This window comes from Ceraceosorus guamensis (assembly GCF_003144195.1).
Source record: "Ceraceosorus guamensis strain MCA 4658 unplaced genomic scaffold IE81scaffold_22, whole genome shotgun sequence".
Lineage (NCBI taxonomy): Eukaryota > Fungi > Basidiomycota > Exobasidiomycetes > Ceraceosorales > Ceraceosoraceae > Ceraceosorus > Ceraceosorus guamensis.
In genome coordinates, this window is record NW_020290017.1 from 16,384 (window position 1) to 35,586 (window position 19,203).

A 19,203-nucleotide genomic window follows, 5' to 3' on the forward strand; every position below is an offset into this window, starting at 1 on the left:
GCGAGTCAAGCTGTTGTCCTAGCTCCGCACCGAGAAGTGTCAAGCCTCCCTGTACTACCTTCATGCATTACGCTACCACAAAACTATGCGCACAGCACAATGGCATCAATGGTCACCCCACTGCGTGTGGGTGGTTCGCGATCTGTGCTACATCTGCTCGTAAACTTCACCGCCAATGCTCGTCGGTAAGCGGTGAAGCCCATCGGTCTTTGTCTTTGCGGTCGTCATTTGTCAAGCTGCTCCTTCTTGCTTGTCAGGCCGTGAGGTAGATGGGGACTCGAAACCTCACACTGCCACGGTCCATGTACGGTCCCTCGCCGCGGGTCACATTCGTGATTTGACGGATCGACATGCATCAGCAGGCGCGTGAAATCTCGGAGCATGCATGGTCTGCGCGCATGCGCCCCTTACTCGATCACTGTTGTGGCCGACGCGGGCCAAGGAGCCGCGTGCATCAACCACCCACAGTGACATCTCTGTGCACTGTTTCTAACTCACGACACCCCGAGTAACACCTCTTGACTCCTATCGCCTAGCCTCAATTATTCCGTTCAGACCTCGTCTTCGACTGCTATAGTTCGAGTCATAGCATTGGTTTTGGCATTCACTTCAAATGTATGACGAAAGCACGCCGAACGTCATTTAGTCTAACACAGCCTCATTGCGACAGCCCTCTGTTCGTAGTTATCACGCCTCCCTCCACACATCCGGGTGTCCACTCTCCGCTGCACCACAATGCCCGAGCGAGCACCATCCATAGCACCCTCAACAATCTCCCGATCCGGCGTGAAGCTCAGCTCATCACCAACAGCTGCACAGGCCACACTTAGCCCCGCATCGCAAGTACCATCGACCTCCTACCTCTCTAGATCGGCAGAAAGCGCGACGCGCCGGTTGCAGAGGGTGGCGAGTGATGCCAGCTTCTCTATTCGCACTCCGCATCGCAAGCAAAGTCAGACGATCGAAGATTGCAAGCCGCCACGCGATGTACTTGCGGAAGCATTGAGCCCTGCTCAAAACTCGATGGATCCCACTATAGCGCAAGCGCCGGATCCAATCGCCTCCACACCCCCACACGAGCCACCAGCAGCTGCGCCAGAAGCACGATCCAGTGCATCTATCAAGCGTCCATTGACACCTCCAGCTGCTTCACTAGAGGCCTCGGCCAGAGCAGCAGCTCGTCGTCGAACATGGTGGGGCTTCGGACCTCTCGAGGCGGAGGCCGAGCCTCCAGATGCTCCAGACGTACAGAGTCTTTGCCCGCCTTCTACTGCGGAGGTTGGCCGAGACGCGGTGATGAGGGAGAGAGAGGAGCCACCTCCCCCGATGAATGATGCAGAGGCCAGATTTAGAGCGGAGCTGATGGCAGAGGCGCAGAGTGAGACTGCCTCCTCCTCTTTGCCAGTTTCGGCGGGCACGCAGTCGAAGCGCAGCAGCTGGTTTGGATGGGGGGTCGCTGCCCACACCGATCCTGAGGCGGACCAAGGTAGCCCTCCTTCTTCCGCTGAGCAATCAACACGGATCCAACAGAGTTCTCCGTCTGAAGAGAGGGCGTTACAGGCTCCAGAGCTTCGCAATGGGTCCACTTCGAGACGCACTGCTCGTGGTGGTCGCATCAGCGGCGTGGCCAGAGGTGCTGTAGCGCAAGCATCTCCACTTCGCCAGGGCTGGGGTGCGGACTCGGAAGCTTCTTTGCAAGGATTACAAGATCCTACAACGAAGACTGCTGATCTCGAAGGCACGGCGGAGAACGCGCCCGTGCCTGAGCTAGACCGCGAAGTTGCGGGGACGGTGCCACTTCAAAACCCTGCTGCCTCAGCCGGCAGTGGCTGGGGATGGCCTCTCTGGAATCGTTCTGCACCAGAAGCCAATGACACAGCGCAGCTCTCACTTGAAGCGCTACGTTTGCAAGGCGAGACGCCAGCAACACAGGGTGCGGCTGAGCATTCCTCTGCTGGTGACGGCACAATAGCAGCGCCCGCCTCATACTACGACACTACCGTCGGTCTCATCTCTCGATGGATGCCCGGATGGCCGAGAATCCCTGAGCCGTCAGATACGGCGGACATCAGCGCTTTAGACACCGCGCAGGTAAAGCAACCTCCGCCCGCTCTGACACCCGCCGAGCAGGTCAAAGCAGAAGCATTGGCTCGCCCTGCTCATGCGCCTATCCAGACACCAGAGCTCGAAGCCCGGAAAGCTGTTCTGAACAGCGCAACTAAGAGTGGATGGATATCGTACTTCAGCTCTCGAAGCGCACACACTGCTAGTCATCGTGTTGGCGACGCGCCTGACGGCCCTGAGGTGATGGAAATTGATTTCGAGGGATCTAACGAAGATGGCACTCCGGCCAATGCAGCTGGCTTGCGCCCTGCTAGTCAAAACTTCGGCAGGCCACGGGGCGCCAGCGGACTTGCTCCTCCGGGCAATGGCGACGGGGACGGTGGAGCCGGGCGCAAGAAGAAAGGCAAGCTCGACAACGCCACGCCCACGAACGGCGCGCCGACGTCCTCAAGGTTACAGAGTGGCCCTCCTGGGCTGGCGCACAAGCTTTCGAGAGGCTCTCTCAAAGGGTCTGAGCCATCTCGCAGCTCGATTGCTGGTAAAGGGCCCACGGCTGGAGGGAAGGCTGGAGAGACGCCTGTCGAAGGTAGCCTCCAGGAAGGTCCTCAACCTGATCCCGCTCCTCCAGCGAGCCGACCTCTGACGCCACTCACTCGAGGGGGCCGAGGAACAGGTGGGCCATCGGCTCCTGGCGAGTCGAGTTCGGGAAAACCTCCCAGCATAAGTCCACCTCGAGCCAATCTTATCTTGCCTTCCTTCGAGGACACCTTCGATCGGCCTCCTCGCTCACATGCGCCTCCTGGAGGACTTGTAGAGCGGACTTTGAGTGCAGTGACAGCTTGGGTTGGGGGCAGAGAAAGGAAGTTCTCGACCTCGTCCAGCAAATTGCGTCGGAGCTCGTCGATCATGGAAGCTGGACCTGCTGCAGTAGCTCGACGAGAAGCTGCAGAGTCTGAGAACAGGCTACCACGGACATGGGCAGTCATGGGCCTCAAGGAGCGAGCGAAGTCACGAGGGTGCAAAGAAATGGACAAAGTGGTCGTGATTGGAATTCATGGTTGGTTCTCGGTAGGACCGCTTGCGAAGTGGTTCGGCGAGCCTACTGGCACCAGTACCAAGCTAGCTACGATGATGGCCGACTCCGTCAAGCGGCACTATGAGGGGGCAGGCTTGGAGCCACCCAGCACAGAGCACGGGCGTTTGACGGTCATTCCGCTTCAAGGCGACGGGAAGGTGGCTGATAGAATCGACAAGCTGTATGCCGCGCTCCTCGCGCAGCAGCAATGGGTGCAAGCAGTGAAGGACGCAGATGTGCTGTTTATAGCTGCGCACAGTCAAGGCTGCGTGGTCGCAACGCATCTTCTGGCGCGCCTGCTTGAGCAGGGAACCGTCCAGCCTAACCGCACAAGGACTGCGCTGCTCGCCATTGCCGGCATCAACCATGGTCCCTTCAACAGCTTGCGCTCAGGCGTCAGCAACTACTACTTGAACGCGTTCGAAACGCCGGCTGCCAAGGAGCTGTTTGAGTATCAGTCCAGCAGCAGCACCTGCTCGCGCCAATACTCTTCGGCTCAGCGTATTGTTTTGGACAAGGGCGTCAAGGTGGCTTATGTCGCCTCAGTGGATGACCAAGTCGTACCGTTGTACTCTGCACTCAACTCCTCCACAAGTCATCCTAGCATCGTGCGCGCTCTGTACGTGGATAGCCGAGCATTCCCTCGCGTCGACTTTGTAAGTCGTCTCGCTTTCACCATCATCTGCGCATGTCACTTTCTGACCGCACGCTCTCTCAATCGACCCGGCCACAGTTGACGAACCTCTTGGCTTTCTGCGTTGGCGTGCGGAACGCGGGCTTGCCTGATCACGGACTCCTCTCTCTCCTGTCTGCTTCGGTAGCGGGCTCACTCTACGCTGGGGAAGGCCATAGCAAGTGCTATGAAGAGCCATTAACCTACGATTTTGCTGCTCGTTATCTTTTAGGTGAGCGAATCAAAAATTGCTTCTCCCTCCTTTCGATTGTTGCTCACATTACACTTACTGCATTTGCGCTCGACAGAAACTACATCACCGTTGCGCCCTCCGACATTACTAGTGGGCGAAAGCGCGCCTCCAGCGCCCATTTTCGAAACATTCGAGCCACAAAGGTGGAACCCCTACTCGCTTCCCTGGGCGTTGCGCGGGATCTTGGAGGATGTGGCAGTCCGAGAGCTTTATTCCTCCGATATTGCCAAGCTGCTCAGCGACTATGCGCGTTGGTCGCCCAGCACCAAAGTGCTGAAGGATGTCCAGTGGCGATTGGAACCCATGCGCCTTATTCCAAGACCACCCGAAGCTCAAGAGGTTCCTCGATCTGCAGCAAGCTCAGTATCAAAGCTGTAAACACTTCGACGTGATGCAACCCATGCACACTGGCGTAAATGTGGTCAGAACGTGGCAATCCGAGGGCATGCACTAGGCTAGAGCATGATTGCTTGACGACCGTCTATGAGAGGCAGCGAGCGCGAGGCGCCTTGATCGGCTTCTGCCTGTCATCCTCGAGACGTGACCGGAGTAAGGTAAATGCATCGGCGAAAAGCCAGCAGCTCAAGACCTCGACTGGATGCTTGATGGATGTTTTGGTGGAAGTCGATTAGCGCACCACTGCTACACAATACCGGTTCCATGGGCTCTCTTCTGTGACTGCGGTCATGACCAAGCAGAAGTCTGCGAGGCAAGGAGGTGCTGGTCGACGTCAATGTCATTACAGATGGCCCATCCTTATCGCACAGCGATGAGAGGAAGCTGACCGCTGAGTAGACACTTGCCGCGAGGACCTCGGTGCTGTTCGGCTTGCACAATTAGCATATTGCCACCAGCATGGCACCTTTCACCGCGTACTCCAAAGCTTGGTGGGAGCTGCGCAGACAGGTCTGTAAATCGCGCTTTTTGGCGACGCACGGCGGAACAATCCTCGTGGTGCATGTATGGCACGTTTCATCTACGCCGGGCGCTCAATCGAGAACCTCCTCGATGACGCCCTGCTTCAATTTCCACTCTCATATGAGCGAGGTGGTCTCCAATCATGCGGCCACGACGACGCCAAATCAAGACTCATCGATGAGCGGATGACATCGTTGCTAAAAGCTGAATCAAATGTGAAACCAGCAGGCAACGAGTGTCGCAGAGTCCCGCTCGAGGTCCCACTCTGACTCGAGCTTCAGGTGCACACAGGGACAGCAGGACAAGGCAGGGAGTGAGGGATCCGCTCTTGACTTACGACTTGCGTGTGGCGCGTGCGCACGCGCGCTCGCACGTGCTCGCTCGTATCCACTCACAACACTTCATCGGAAATCACCAATCCCGAACATCGCGAGGATGTCAACGTATTTGAAAGTTCGGAGGCAGCTCACTCAATCAGAATCACGCCGATGGCGTGTTTGGGGCACCGCAACGGTACGTGTACCGCCGGCGTGACGTGCTTGGGGAAGCGCAACGGCCCACATGCCGCCCGGGGAGTCGCCCTCTCGCCCCGCTTCAAAAGTGACGGTCGCAATCAAGCAATCAATGATATCCTGATCCCCGCTCCTTTGCGGCGTCGATGTATCCTTCATCATCAATTTCAGGCGTCCGTGCAGCAATGAACGACCGCAATCAGGACTCGTCGATATCGCGCAATCTCTTTGGTCTGATAAGGGTCGCGTAGGCCTCGGATGGCGTCGCTCAAGCGCTCATCCTTACTCTTGCATGTCCGCCTGATGCTTGCAAGCACCAACCGTGCATGCGACAAGAGGAAGAGTCACCGGTGAGGAATGGATGCACATGTCAAGATAGCTTGATGGCAGACCTGCCCTGCGCAGCTTCTGCATGCTAGCACGACTTGATTGCCACACGGACAAATTCACACTCTCCATCGATAGCAGCTACAGCGATAGGCGAGTAGGCAAGCACGCTAGCATCTGATAAGCTTCCGAGTCAAATGAACATGCAGCAGGTTTTTGCTTATAAAGGGCGGAGGCATCCAGAGACTTGGACGTCAATTGGGTCGGTGCACGTAGCCCAAAGCTGCCCTGACTCGGACTCTGCTGCAAAGACCGCCGCCTGCTCCATTCAGCTTGACTGTCTACGAGTCTGGCACTCGAGGCACTCTGCATTCTCCACCTGCTGAGCTAGCAGTAATCTCCCCTTTCTGCAAGCGTTGCTATAGAGCGTTTCCGCTCATCGCGTCCTAGCTTTGGCCCAGCTAGGCGGCAAACCAACAAGGCGTCACGATCTGGATTCGTGGCTGTACCAACGAGCACGTCGCGGGTCTGGGCAACCTCGATCGAAAAGGTGCTCTCGCGAGACGCGACCCTGGCCAAACACTCATATGAACCTTCTCATCTGAGCCTTTTCATTCACGATTTAATCTGCTTCTGTCTGGACTGGTGCACATACCGACAACTACGTACATAGCGCTGCTGCTGCTGCTGGCGCTGCTGCTGAGGAGCATCTCCCCCAGGCTGTGCACGATACAATAGCTATACAGGGTAGAGTAGAGTCCCCCACGCCTATTCAAGGTCCATCAAATTCAGCCATTGCGCGGTCTCATCTCAGTCGGTCTCGCCGTTTGGCGTCACGCGGTCATCGATATATATACATTTACGTGGCGAGAGATTCAGAGTCAGAGTGAATCAACGCTCAAGCATAGATTAGAAGAGGGATGGATTAGACTCATCAAGACACTGGCTCACTACTACGTACTATACTCTCGACTGTGATGGAAATCGAGGGCGCACCACCTCAGACAACGTCTACATACTGATTCAAGATTGAGGGCGCCTCTGGTAGGGTCACTCGCCCAGTCTTGAGCGCGAGCAGTCCATCCAAGATCGTGAATCAAAGTCACGAGCAATTCTCTAACTCGTTGAATTCTGATTAGGTCACAACGATCAAGTTTCGACGAGTTCTATACCTGCTTAGAGAAAGAAAGCAGATCATTAGCTGCTGAAGGTCAAAGCATTTGCGAGTCGCGGCGGCCGGGACGATTTTGCATCACCCGTGGCCTGCCAGCAGCAGCAGCTGTGAACCACACGTTCGCGTTGCGTGCGTACAATTCCGCAGGCGCGCAAGCCCCAATCGACTTCTGTGGCGCCGTCAAGGCCCATCGCTTCGCGGTGCACTCAAGATCGAGTCACCACAATGCTCTCTGTTCAGCTCAACTCGACCCGCGCCTTACATGGCGTCCCTACCGGTCCACGGCATCCATCAGCATGCTATGAAAGCGCCTCACCGACAGATGCAGGTTGCACCAGCGGATCAAGTGAAGCGCAGCAGGTGCGCATTCCATCACGGCCGCGATCGGCAGTGCCGTACAGGCGGCCCTCGCAATTCAGCACCTGGGTAGAAGTACCTCATTGCTTGCTTGCATCGGCAGGCATCGATAGCCGGTAAGTTGATCAGGTTCAGCTTGCAGTCATGTCGGGAAAGCATGCATGGGGCTGTCGTAGCGTGATCACGCGCTTGAGCAGGCACTGATCCGAGCGTTTCGCGCCTGCTCCGCGCCTATCTGCTCATAGCCATTCGTCCAGAGGAGCCATGACGCCGCCTACCTGTGACGTTGAACGTCCATCACAAAGTCAAGGTCGCAGGCACTGTTTGCCAACAGAGCAAGGGCTAGACTATCGCTCGTCGCCATCACTGCACGCGGACGAGTCTAGCAGCTCCGCCTACAAGCGTAAACGTAGCAATTCTTCAGCTCAAATCGAGAAATCCGGTCAGACCAGGGCTTCTGGTAGCAATACGACACCAATCAGGCCAAGGCGAGGTACCAAGGAGCGCGGGGACGCGAAGATGCAAGAGGGTGCTGACGACCTTCAGAAACGATTGTCGAGCCCGTCTTTGAAAGATTATGCCCTTGCTGCTTCCGAGCTTCCTCAATCTAAAAGACCACGCTCTGAAACACACACGGCTGCTCATCGCCGATCCGAATCACTCGACAGCTACGTGGACAAGTATCTTGCAAGCACGGAAGGGAGCGGCGAGGAGAGGCAAGACTCCGCGCCGACAGTTCCTGCCATCACCACGTCTAGCTCGGCGTGCAACGATTTGGGCACCTTGCATAGCGGCCAGATCGATCCCAATGCGTCCGCCAACTCGTCGCCTTTGAAGGCTCTGATCGTCCTGCTGAAGGCGAGCTGGCAAGCAAAGTCCGCCGTTGCTGCCCCCGCCTCTCACACTGTAGAAGGTAAAAAGGCTACCGATGAGCGCTGGACAACAGTCTTATCGTCGACCTATCGAAGAGTCTTGACGTGGACATCACATGGACCAGCCGACCGTCGCAAGCTTGCACTCGAAGGAGCGCTCTCTGTGGCTGGTCCGCACATCATTCGCGAAGACGAGCAAGCCACTCTGGACGCGCTCTGGGATCTCTGCGATCACGACGACGAGAAGGTGAGGCCTCCGTCAGACCTTAAGTAGCATTACTAGACTGATTGGGCATCCACGTCCGTAAAGATTCGAGTGATCGGCTACGCGCTAGCTTCGCAGGTCTCACGAAAGTTCCCACGGTTTGCTGCTAGCTCGGTAGACATCCTCATTCAGTGCCTCACCGTCCCTGGATGCTCCAAAGAAGAGATTGCTTCCATTCATCATGGTATTGAACAGCACATGCGAGAATGGCCTCAGAGCACCTCAAAAGTGTTGCTGCAGAATATCGTCGAGAAGGAAGAGTGGTGGACGCACCTCCTCACCGCTATCGAGACAATCATTCAAGGCTCATGGAGAGTCCATACAGAAGCTGCGCTGCTCAATGCGATTCGCGCCGAGTGGGTGCCATTGAGCTCCAACGTTGTACTCTTCAAGCGCATCGCCGCGCTGCTGGCTCAATTTGAGTTTGCTCGAGCGGCCGACGAAGCGGCTGAAGCTTCGAGGACGGCAATTGTGCGATGGTTCAGTGAAATCCTCAGGGACGCTTTGGATGCTCATCTGTCGAGCAACGAGGTCGAAGAAGGCGAGGCAACCGAATTAACTTCAAGCTCAAAGGAATGTGCAACGCAAGTTGCACGGACCAGTACCTCCACTCACTTGCGGGTGGACGGCAAGAGCAATGGCATTATCAATGTAGATGCAAGCAGCCCATTCGAAGGGTTCCTCATGCTTATAAAGAGGCAGAAGACTGGATCGCTCTGGCAATTGTTGAGCGCGGTGCTCCCTGCCGATTCAGATGCCGCGGTGCTTCCGCTAGATCTTCTAGATGACTATGCTCTGCGCGAAATCCTGCGCGCTGTAGCACGTCAGCTGATAGACGGACGAGCAGACCCTATGATCAGAGGTCAGAGTCAAAATTTGCAGAAGTGGGTGTCCCTTGCTTTCACCGTGAGTACGGCCGTGAAGTAATCAAGCCTGAATTCGGCGCAAGGCTCACTTCAGAAGATCTGTTTCCGCAGCGGCTGTGCCCCCTGGACTTAAAGGGGCGGCCATCAGGGCCCCTTACACTTGTTGTGTACGAGGCGTTAATACTCACCATGACCGTGACACATCCAGTGGTGAGTCAAGCTTCGCAAATGCAATAGGCTGCAGGACCGACGACTCTGACATGGCCGCCACAGGAGGCTTCGTCTTCGGAAGTGTTGGTCGGCACTGTCGACGCTCGCAGTCGTCTTCAAGCGTTGTACAGACGTAGCCAAGCCAAACTCTCTGACCACGCACTGATGTACCCTGTCTCGGGAAGCGTGCACACCCGAATGCCCTCTCAAAACCCAGCGGCTTTCGTCCTGGCTGCTTGCAAAGTACGTCATGCTCTGGTGGCCCATCGTTCATGCTCGATTCCACTGATACCACATGATCGCTCGCATTTCCAGGAGTATCTCAAACCAGCACGTAATCGACGCGTTCCCACCTTTTGGCCTACCTGGATAAGGTCTAGGCCCTGGCCTGCCACTGCCACGCCCCAATCCGCACAATTCTCTACTTCTGCTACTCATCTGAGGCCGCCGGCGCAAAGTACCGTAAGCCGCGGAGTTGGAGCCTCACACCGACATGCATCTAGAAGCCTGTCGCCGCTGCCGCGCTGGAGTGTAGACCGCGACGAGCAGCACTACAAGTTCAGAGATGTCTTGCGCTCGGCTGACCGCGAGCGATCTCAGCGCCACAGCTCGAGCGGTGCTAGTCGACACGACGTCACGAGAATGGTGACGCCAAGTCCGACAACTCCAAGTGCATCGACAATCCCAAGACAGCCTCGACGAATGTCTACTCCTCGAAGAGGCTCGACAGAAGTCGGTAGTCCCGTATCGCCTTGGACAGCATCGTCCTACGACCCACCAGATGGCACGTCGGCGTTGGGCAACGCTTTCTCTCGCGCAGCACTAGATAGACAGATGCAGACCCCGCGTCTGCTACGACGCAAGCCTACCCCAGAGTCTCGTTCGACCGACTCTTACGCGGACGGGTCGCAAGAAGAAATCCGAGTTCGTGGATGCGCTGGATGGCGCTGATGAAGGTTCATTGGCCAGCATCACACGCTTTGAACGACCACACGAAGTCCCACCGCAATGCATGACAATTCCCGCGACTTTGCTCATTTCCGCCTCCAGATCATGATTTCTTCCTTGCCGTTTCGTTCTGGAGCGCTCTTACTCGGCGGCGCGTGGTGCTCGAGCTCGAAAGCTTTCGAAAGTAATGCTTTGTGCTGATCCGACGAGACGTTGTACTATTCGCAAAGGAGAGAAATGATCCGGATTCGAATGAGCGGCATCATGGAATGCAAATTGGTGTCACAGCCTCTGCTCACCGGCGGCCCGGCGTCACTCAAGGGCCCGATAGGATACACCAGGCAGAGCAACTTTCCCCCTGGCTTGATAAGTCGAGCATAGGTGTCTGCCCACTTCTGGTGCAGCGTGCTAGGCAGGGCGCAAAAGAAAGTGTAGTCGTATGCAAGATCAAAAGCTTTGATTGTGCCATCGTTCTCCTCTTCTGAGTCGGCTTGCGTGGGCTCAAGACTGAACCAGTCTGCTGCCCTTACGGACATTTGACTCGAGGCTGGAGTTGATGACTGGCTATCCAGCCATTGCTGAGCCGCTTCGACTGCCTTTGGACTGATATCCACGCCGACGGTGTGCAAGCCTCTGGATGCCAAGAGGGCCACGTCGTAGCCTCTGCCCATTCCAGGCACGACAGCTCGGCCAGAAGTGGGGAGCAGCTCAGACGTCTTTGCCTCCGAAAGCGTAGAGACCAGCGCTGCTTGAGCTTGACCCTTGTCCCACGGCGTCAAGCCGGCTTGCCATGCTGAATCCCACTTGCCGGAATCGTGAGCACCTGCTAGCATCTCTCGTAGCTTCTCCACACCTGGCGGCAAGCCCGAAGCGTTGGCGGTCGACATGGTGCGATCAGCAGTAGTACGAATGGTAGGTGAATCGCGGCGACTGCGCTGTGATGCGCCCCCTGGACCTGTGTATGATGCTTGACAAAGGGGTGGAGACACATCCCTCTCGAGTGTAGAACAGCACCTCTTAGCCAAATTCAAGATTGTCAGCGTGCGGGAGCGAGACTTGCACCTCCACTCAAAACTCATCAGACTCGTCTTGGATCGGGCGATTCTTATCACGTGGTCGCCGTTCGGGAACGGGAAGAGAGGGAGACACGGGAGAGGTTCACGAAAGGGCGCCCGCGCGCGAGACGCGCGTGGACGCGAAGGGCAGCCAGTCCCTCAACAGCTGACGATGCATACGCTCTCGAAGTCAAGTGTTGTTCTGCCCGCGGTGGCCATTACTGAACCACAATGCCTACAGTCCACCATGGTCACCGACCCGACGAATCAACAGTCAAAAGTGGATGACTTCACATCGAGCCTCGTCAGCGTCAGCGTGTCGGACGACGGCATGATAGCAAGATGTCACACTGACGCTCGAGTCGCGACAGTGTAGGCCACCTCGAGATGGCTCTGCCTTCAGACGCGTCTCGTCCAGCAGGATTGCGACGGGATGTGCACGACACTCGCACGCCCCTCTTGGCCCATCGTGTAGCACAGCTCAACTCTTCCTTGCTATCTGTCCGCGCCAATGCATCCTCCATCTCTTCTGCCTCCTCATCCTCTCGACAGCCCCTCTCGGCCACCTTTGGCACGCTCAGCACCGCCGACATCGCCTTTTTTGATGCGGTCATCACCCACCTGCACAGCGGCGGAGCGTCCGATTTTGCCTCTCTAAAGAAGGCCTACAATGCCGTCAGAGCTCTCCCAGTGCCAAGCCCTTGCAATGAGGAGAAGGACGCATTCTTGTGGGACAAGACGCTTTGTCTGCTCCAAGTGAGAGGTCGCGACTGGTCCAGTAGGTGGGATGCTGTGCGCATGGCGCTTGGACTGGAACCTCGCTCGACGAGCAGCGGTGAGGATGCGACGCTGAGGTCAGAGGACGCAAGCGAGAGCAGCGAGGAAGACGTCACGACGGGAGGAAGTGCTGATGAACTGGAGCGCTGGAGACTTCAAGCTGCTCATACCAACATCCACAGAAATCCTGGCCATAGGCACGCAGTGCGACTCCCAGACGCTCTGCAGCAACAAAGCCAGCCATCGAAGCTACAGTCTTTAGCTGCGCAGGCGCGAACGCTTTCTCGGCAAGCGGGTCGATTTCAGGATGGCGATGATGGTAACAGACCGCACGGGCAGGATAAGGGAGCTTATGTGGACACTGCTAGCGATTCTTCCACACTAGCACCTTCAGCGACGTATGCCATGTCGGAACGTCAAAAGGCTATTGCTGCTCAGCAATCAGTGCCCCACAAGCTTCGCCAATATTCCGGCACACCGCCAAATGGCTCCGAGTCGGACTCCCCAGACCTGCAACGGCCCACTCGTGCGATGCAACCCAGCAAGGAAGGTCTCACTGGCGTCAAACCGTTGAGCCGACCGCACCCCCAACCATCGGACACCGATCGATCGACTTCTTGTGGGCCTGAGGCGAGGCGCGATACATCTGCGCGCACATCAGCCCAGAACGAAGTGCAAAGACGCTTCGCTGCGGTGATCGCCCGGTCTCGCGAGGAGCGGGCAGCTCTTGCAGCAGCTGAAGCGGAGCGAGTAGCTTTGGCGGAGGAGCTAAGTCACGCGCCAGCAACACGCTTGGCTGAAGAGCATGATCGACGAAAGATCCTGCGGCCTGCGCTCGGCTGGTGGAGGCAGCGCTATCAGCGATTAGAGGCCAACGCAGGCCGCGTAGATCGAGCTCATGATCAAATCATCTTGTCCAAAGCGCTGAGGTGTTGGGTAAAGCGTCGCCAGGCCAAAGAGCAGGCCTTGAACGCCGCGGGCGGCGTGGACAAGGTGAGATGCCTTCTAGGCGCTTGGAGAGTATGGAGGAAAACGTGTGCGCTTCGTAAGGAGCATCGCAAGGAGGCCCGCGTTGCCGAGCTCAAATCTGCCTGGGACGCAGTCACGTCAGAACGCGACCACAGGGCGAAGTGGAGAGCATGGGAGGTGAGTCTTGCGTGTGTGCTTTGCAGCAGGACGCAACATTCTAATCAACGTGATCACACGCAGGAGTGGCGCTCGCGCTTCCTGCATCGCTTTGCTGGAAGACTGCGAGAGGAGCACTTAGTCCGCGGAGCATATTCAATGTGGAACCTCGCCCTTGCGCGATCACGCCGCTTGAAGTCTGTCGAGAACGAGATGGCCCAGACGATGATGCGCAATCGGCTTGCGGACTCCTTTGACTCGTGGCAGAAGCGCTTGGCTTTGAGGCGAGCAGAGGCCGAAGCATCGCAAAGGTTAGATGACCGCTTGGTCCGGAGCGCATTTGAGGCATGGCGCAAACAGGGGTGAGTGGTCGTTCACAAAGTCTGAGAGGTCGTCAGCGCTTCAAGAGTCTCACTCCTGTTTTATCTGATCTCACGACAGTGAATTGAATGTTTTGGCAACCAATTACCTCGCGCTGCGAGTCAAAAGAGGCGCTTTCAAAGCTTGGCAGACAGCGACGAGCGAGCGCGCAGATCGGGCGCGCAGAGAGTCGCTCGCCGATCGCTGGCGAGTCAGACGGAAAAAGCGTCAGGCTATTAGCCGCTGGCAAAACAAGTATCAAAAGCTTGCGGACATGCAGGATACCGCCTCTAGTCTTCTTGTCATACGAGAAGAGCGCCTGCAACATCGCGTGTTGACGCAGTGGATGCTGGAAGAGCGCCTCGTCCTTGTGTGCAGGGTCCGCAGTTCTAGGACAGTTGCTGCCGCTTTCAAAGCTTGGAAGGATCGGAAGTCGCATTTTGCGGCGTTGCTCGAACCGAAAGCAGAGCAGGTCCAGGCTCGCTCGCGGCGCGCAACCACGACCAACGTGTGGTCGAAATGGCGGCGAAGGCATAGTCTTCATGAAGCTGATGCTGCCGAGGCTGACGCGTTTTTCGCCAAGCGCCTGTTGTCCAAAAGCCTGGCACAGTGGAGCTCTTTGCTGGAATCGCAGCGTCAGATGCAGCGCAGAGCCGCTAAGGTCGCCGAGTTTGTCGCTTTGCGAAGATCGTGGCAGGAGTGGGCAGCTCTGCTGCGAGAAAGGAGATGCGCGGAGTTGCAGTCGCGGAGAGCCACCATAGGAGTCAGAGCCGCTTTCACCAGTGAGTGCGGTTCCCTTTGTGGTGCCCGTCTTCGATGTCGGAGCGCTGATGAAGGTTTCGGTACCTCATGTCCAGCCTGGCGCGCTTGCGCTGCGGAGCGCGCAAAAGAGCGCGTGGCAGTTGAGAAGGTCACTAATCGGCGGGACGACCGCATGCTACGACTGGCGCTGGGTCAGTGGATGAATCGAGTCATCGAACAGCGCAGTCAAGCGCTCCGAGCCTCAGAGAGATGGGACAGCATGATGCTGAGAGGCGCATGGTCACAGTGGGTTGCTGCATGCGTGCGCCACGAGGACCTAATCAACCTCGGCCAGAGCTTTGCGGACGTCAAGAAAGAGGGTGAGTGTTGTGTTGAGCCGCATCGGCTTCGAGTGGCTCACTCCTTCATCGATACCCTCTTGCAGAGCGCACACGACGCATTTTGAGCAGTTGGCTGTCTCGAACGCGGATCAACCGGGGCCATCGTGTAGCTGCCGAGGCTTTCAAGGCAAAGCGAGACCGGCGCAAGATGGAGGAAGCATGGGTTTTGTGGACCGAAAAGCATTACGACATTAGCCTGCGGCCATTGGTGCGTCTAGACGCCGCTTGTTTGGCAAAAGTCCGCCTCTGACCTTGTCTTTTGTCTGGATGCAGGAGTATGAGGTGGCGATGAAGAGGCAAGAAGGCGCTGCCAATGCCGTTATGCGCAAGTGGCAGGCTCGCACCCGCGTGCTGCCAGCTCTCAAACTCGATAGACAGAGGCTGCTTAGCCATTCGTGGGACAAGTGGAGCGACAATCTACCGGTGGCTGTGGCTCGTCGACAGGCGATCGATCGAGATAGGAATCAAATGCTGGGCAAAGCGTTCTTTCATTGGATCAGGGCAAGCAAAGCCAAGCGATCGATGCGTGCTGCGGCGTGAGTTGCGGTTTCGAATGAAGTGCGCGTCGGTAGTCGAGAGTCGCTCACCAAGTTCTGATCGTTCCACAGGCGCTTCGGGGGCCCTTCAGCCGTGCGCCTGCGTGCTGCAGCGCAACTCCGAAAAGTCAGCCCATTCGTGCACCGGCCGAGCTCCAGTCCTGGTGCTTCGCCAGTACCAACAGACTCGACCAAGGAGTGCAAGCCAGAAGTGAATGGAGCGCCAACGCCAAAAGCTCACAGACCTAACATCAAGCCAGCTCAGTTCAGTGAGAGCATCCTGTCTGCCACAGCCACACAATCGCCTAGCGCCCGGCGCGCACCAGAGGTCACTCTGGCGCAATTGGCAGCGTCACCTCTGAGGAGACTACGCTCGGCAAATGCAGTGATCGAAGGCGAAAGACGATCGTCTTTAGACCGCCCTACGGACACTCTCTCCAGGCTACGGCAACAGGCTGTAGCGGCACCATCCGGGGTGGCGACTCAAGTAAGGGGCCGCGCAAACACTCAAGCAGCTGGCGATCGGACGAGACCCGTTTCCCCGACGGCTCGACCACCACCAAGTCGCATGCCGACAGAAGCATCGAGTGCGCTTCGTCGTTGGGCGCACGGAGTGGCTGCTTCAGCAGACGTAGGTGTACTCGGACAAGACACCATCGACTTTTCGGAAGCAGAAAGCGATGCAACGGAACGTCGTCCAATCGCGCAATCCATCACGTCTCCATCCTCCACCTCTGCTCTCTTGGAGACCACGTCGGCACGAAGACAGGATGCAAGGCGACAGGCTTCGCCAGCGCCATCACGAGCTCAGTCCGCTATGGATCATCGGACTGCGGCAAGCCGAAGGGCGAATCGAAAAGCAGAAGCGGAACGAGAAGCACGCAAACAGGAAGATGTATTGCAGCTTCTGAGAGCAAGACGGAGACAGAGAGCGCTCCAGCCGGAAGGAGCAACGGATAATGAGGATTGAGCACTGCGTCGTTGCCGCTTCGGCCTCGATCGCAAATGACGCCCGATCAACTTGTATGACCAGCAGAAAATGTATTTGTAATCTTGCGAAGCATCTTCCGTCTGCCGTGTTCTGAATTGTTGCTTGAGGAATCCCCGCCAGCTGGGACCAGGTCAGCCTTTGAAAGCGCGATCTACCGAAATTAGGTACAGCGGCGTCCTAGCTGCTGACACGATTCGGGGAGGACGAGGTGCGCGCAGGAGAGCGCTCCTATTGCTTGTAATTGCCTTGGCAGTGTCTCATGTTGGGGCGCTCCCGTTTCAAAAACAAGTCAGCCTTCGCGAGGGATGTTCGACCAGCGAGCTCGGGGTCATTGGTTGATATGGGCATGGTCCGAATTAGCTTGGGCCAAGCATCGCGATGCAGGATGGTGTGTCACCTGATCAGCACTTGTGGGCTAATGAACATTGGCAGCAAGCCTGGCTCTGGTAGGATTGGTGTGGTGGCTATGAACGCACCACGTCGTCCGTGTGCCATAGATGAGCAGGACACGCAGAGCGAAGAGCATAGCAAGCTGGAGTCTAGATCAGGTTCGTCCGAGGTCGAAGGATACGCGAGGTAACAGATCCGCAAGCTTGAATGTTGCGGTTGAGTCTTTGAGCTGCGGCCAGTAGATGGCGACGAGGAAGCAAGCGGCGAGAAAGATGGCATCGAGGGTGAGCAGCAGGGAAGGGCTCCACCTAGTCTTTGCCTCGGGCCCAGACGCGGTCAAGCAGGTCAAGCCGCCTTTCTTTTCCGATGCACCGCTCGACGAAGATTTGGAATCGTTGCTTGCGAAAAGGCCAGGAATGGCCGGGTGACCCACGGGTGGAGTGCCGGTGAAGCCCAAAGGACATTTGGGCGCGTTGTCGCTTGCGGATGATGACATGATGCGATGGAGCTTGAATCTGTAAGAACGATGGGCGAGGTGTCGAGAGGCGGGGGGGAAAAGGATTGCAGGCTTTGATGTTGGTTGAGCGCCGGTGCTGGGAGGGTGCGAGTGAGTGAAAAGTTGGAATAGGAGCTGCATGGGGACGATGAAGAGATGAGCGTGCGACTGCGGTCTTGGCAGCGCATCTACTGTGTGATACATCCATCGAACCTGTTGACTTACGCGTCGAGGTCCGCTGCGCGACTCATGACTGTGCGCACACAGCAGCTGCTCCACCTCTGCGCGCGCGCTTGCAAGAGGAAGGAAGCTCCAACCACAACTTTGCGCCGCGTGCAAATCTACACGCCCCGACCTGATTATTCTCGACTGTCTGACGGTCCGCTTGGACGGCCTCGCTGCTGACTCGCGCTATTCGCGATTGCGACAGTCACGAATCAGAGAGACACGTGAGTGGGAATTCGGTGGTTACAGTATTCACGTGATTGTGACTCTGATATGACTCATGACCGCATGCTGCTCGATCAACCCAGCAAGCAGCCTTGCCTCACTTCCTCCTCCCTTCGCATTGACCACCCGCACTTGCTCCCAAATCAGCGAGTAAGCGTGACGGACGCGATGCCAAAGGATCGCAGGGCAGCATGCAGCAGCCAAGGCGCAGAATGAGCGGATGCAACACATGCACACTCACGACTACTAGACTACTCGTGAGTCGTGACTGCGATGCCAAAGGGGTTCCTGCATGCAGCTAGCTCATGCGGCATATCTCGATTCTGAACCGCCGGCAGGCAAGAACAAGCTTTTCAGCTTCTTATTGAGACCGACGTCAAGGGCGGGCGGCGAAGCGCAGCGCAACGCAACGCAACGCAACGCAACTCCGCCTTCGGCACGTCGGCAAGGGGCGATCTACATCAGCAGTCAGCACATCCACCACCGCGCCTGCCCTTCGCATTCAAACGATCACAAGTTCGCTATTCAACTTGGGCTTCCGAATACAAGGTGACATGCAAGATGTAGCAACAGTCCAAGAGTCAATATCTATTCACAAGAACGACATGCGGGCAGAACGAGGTGGCAAGGTTTTACAGAGAAAGCGCAGGCACAACCTACACCAAAGGCTCGTGAATCGCCCCTCTGCTGGCGGCGCATTTCATGGACCTACTCTCCTGGCTCTGGGTGCTCATTACAACAAGCTCTTCTGTAGTACTACTACTACCACCACTGCTGCCGCTGCTGCAAACTCTGCTGGATGCCGGTGTTGCCGCAAGCCACACACGCAAGGCTAGCGCGCACCTCACAGTCTGCTTGCCTGCCTGCCTCCCTGCCGTAATTAGCAACGGCAACGGCTCGCTCCTCGCAGCCAGCTGCAGCATCGCACAAACGGCACACCGAAAGCGAGAGCGCGCTCCACAGCCTGCGATGTATCCATACAGCTTCGAGTGTCACACATGCTCTGCGCAGTGATACGAGGGGTCCGGGCTGGAACGGAGATTCAAACGAGCATGATTGCAGCTGCGTGCTCTCTGCCTGCTCCTCGGGCGTGGTGGAGAGGTCGAGTTGCGTAAAATACTTGGGCAGAGGGCTCTTATTTCACTTCACGCTCGCCTTGCTGGACCCGAATGTCCATGCCGAATCGGCACCGTTCAGGGCGATGTACAGGTTCGTGCCTCTTGCGCAGCCCCTCAACGCAGGACAATCACTGCATCGGAGTCTCGCTGAACGCCGAGCGTGCTGCTGTGCTGTGCTTTGGCAAGCGATCATTGCCGACGTCGACGATGGCATTCAGTTCGACCCTTGTCGCCATGCTGCACGTTGCG

General features: G+C 57.0%; 7 protein-coding genes across 7 annotated transcripts; 5 read left to right on the forward strand and 2 right to left on the reverse strand.

The window, feature by feature from the left end:
* Positions 1–2,307: 2,307 nt before the first annotated feature.
* IE81DRAFT_289105 (hypothetical protein) lies at positions 2,308–4,443 on the forward strand (the record flags this gene model as incomplete). Its single annotated transcript, XM_025511801.1, has 3 exons — positions 2,308–3,795; positions 3,873–4,044; positions 4,121–4,443. The coding sequence occupies 3 exons, from the start codon at positions 2,308–2,310 to the stop codon at positions 4,441–4,443; spliced, it is 1,983 nt and encodes a 660-aa protein (XP_025370293.1).
* A 2,778-nt stretch (positions 4,444–7,221) lies between these two features.
* On the forward strand, positions 7,222–9,417 carry IE81DRAFT_329647 (hypothetical protein; the record flags this gene model as incomplete). Its single annotated transcript, XM_025515158.1, has 4 exons — positions 7,222–7,356; positions 7,457–7,469; positions 7,688–8,472; positions 8,536–9,417. The coding sequence occupies 4 exons, from the start codon at positions 7,222–7,224 to the stop codon at positions 9,415–9,417; spliced, it is 1,815 nt and encodes a 604-aa protein (XP_025370294.1).
* Positions 9,418–9,629: 212 nt separating this feature from the next.
* On the forward strand, positions 9,630–10,586 carry IE81DRAFT_97399 (hypothetical protein). The gene has a single exon (XM_025517798.1). It carries the CDS (start codon positions 9,732–9,734, stop codon positions 10,515–10,517), a length of 786 nt encoding a protein of 261 aa, XP_025370295.1. The 5' UTR covers positions 9,630–9,731; the 3' UTR covers positions 10,518–10,586.
* IE81DRAFT_322648 (S-adenosyl-L-methionine-dependent methyltransferase) lies at positions 10,541–11,630 on the reverse strand. Its single transcript, XM_025513698.1, has 2 exons — positions 10,814–11,630; positions 10,541–10,732 (listed from the first exon to the last, which is right to left on the reverse strand). Exons 1-2 carry the CDS (start codon positions 11,399–11,401, stop codon positions 10,601–10,603), a joined length of 720 nt encoding a protein of 239 aa, XP_025370296.1. The 5' UTR covers positions 11,402–11,630; the 3' UTR covers positions 10,541–10,600.
* Positions 11,631–11,801: 171 nt separating this feature from the next.
* IE81DRAFT_322649 (hypothetical protein) lies at positions 11,802–15,660 on the forward strand. The gene is made up of 6 exons (XM_025513699.1): positions 11,802–13,492; positions 13,556–13,833; positions 13,913–14,613; positions 14,689–14,952; positions 15,018–15,509; positions 15,582–15,660. Exons 1-5 carry the CDS (start codon positions 11,957–11,959, stop codon positions 15,221–15,223), a joined length of 2,985 nt encoding a protein of 994 aa, XP_025370297.1. The 5' UTR covers positions 11,802–11,956; the 3' UTR covers positions 15,224–15,509; positions 15,582–15,660.
* Positions 15,661–16,653: 993 nt separating this feature from the next.
* Positions 16,654–17,728, reverse strand: IE81DRAFT_97715 (hypothetical protein). Its single transcript, XM_025517799.1, has 3 exons — positions 17,245–17,728; positions 16,977–17,209; positions 16,654–16,860 (listed from the first exon to the last, which is right to left on the reverse strand). Exons 1-3 carry the CDS (start codon positions 17,592–17,594, stop codon positions 16,829–16,831), a joined length of 615 nt encoding a protein of 204 aa, XP_025370298.1. The 5' UTR covers positions 17,595–17,728; the 3' UTR covers positions 16,654–16,828.
* Positions 17,729–18,493: 765 nt separating this feature from the next.
* IE81DRAFT_322653 (hypothetical protein) lies at positions 18,494–18,923 on the forward strand. The gene has a single exon (XM_025513700.1). It carries the CDS (start codon positions 18,539–18,541, stop codon positions 18,848–18,850), a length of 312 nt encoding a protein of 103 aa, XP_025370299.1. The 5' UTR covers positions 18,494–18,538; the 3' UTR covers positions 18,851–18,923.
* Positions 18,924–19,203: the final 280 nt, after the last annotated feature.

What these genes read in the sequence shown, in the direction of transcription:
- IE81DRAFT_322648 (XM_025513698.1), bottom strand. Translation starts at nt 11,401, where the DNA reads ATGTCGACCGCCAACGCTTCGGGCTTGCCGCCAGGTGTGGAGAAGCTA. An exon ending in TGAGTGACGCCGGGCCGCCG is followed by an intron (nt 10,733 to 10,813) that starts GTGAGCAGAGGC and finishes CTTTGCGAATAG; the next exon opens with TACAACGTCTCGTCGGATCA.
- IE81DRAFT_322653 (XM_025513700.1), top strand. Translation starts at nt 18,539, where the DNA reads ATGGACCTACTCTCCTGGCTCTGGGTGCTCATTACAACAAGCTCTTCT.
- IE81DRAFT_97399 (XM_025517798.1), top strand. Translation starts at nt 9,732, where the DNA reads ATGTACCCTGTCTCGGGAAGCGTGCACACCCGAATGCCCTCTCAAAAC.
- IE81DRAFT_97715 (XM_025517799.1), bottom strand. Translation starts at nt 17,594, where the DNA reads ATGGATGTATCACACAGTAGATGCGCTGCCAAGACCGCAGTCGCACGC. An exon ending in CGGTGCATCGGAAAAGAAAG is followed by an intron (nt 17,210 to 17,244) that starts GCGGCTTGACCT and finishes TCTGGGCCCGAG; the next exon opens with GCAAAGACTAGGTGGAGCCC. An exon ending in TATGGCACACGGACGACGTG is followed by an intron (nt 16,861 to 16,976) that starts GTGCGTTCATAG and finishes GCTTGGCCCAAG; the next exon opens with CTAATTCGGACCATGCCCAT.
- IE81DRAFT_322649 (XM_025513699.1), top strand. Translation starts at nt 11,957, where the DNA reads ATGGCTCTGCCTTCAGACGCGTCTCGTCCAGCAGGATTGCGACGGGAT. An exon ending in GAGGCATGGCGCAAACAGGG is followed by an intron (nt 13,834 to 13,912) that starts GTGAGTGGTCGT and finishes ATCTCACGACAG; the next exon opens with TGAATTGAATGTTTTGGCAA. An exon ending in TGCGGACGTCAAGAAAGAGG is followed by an intron (nt 14,953 to 15,017) that starts GTGAGTGTTGTG and finishes ACCCTCTTGCAG; the next exon opens with AGCGCACACGACGCATTTTG.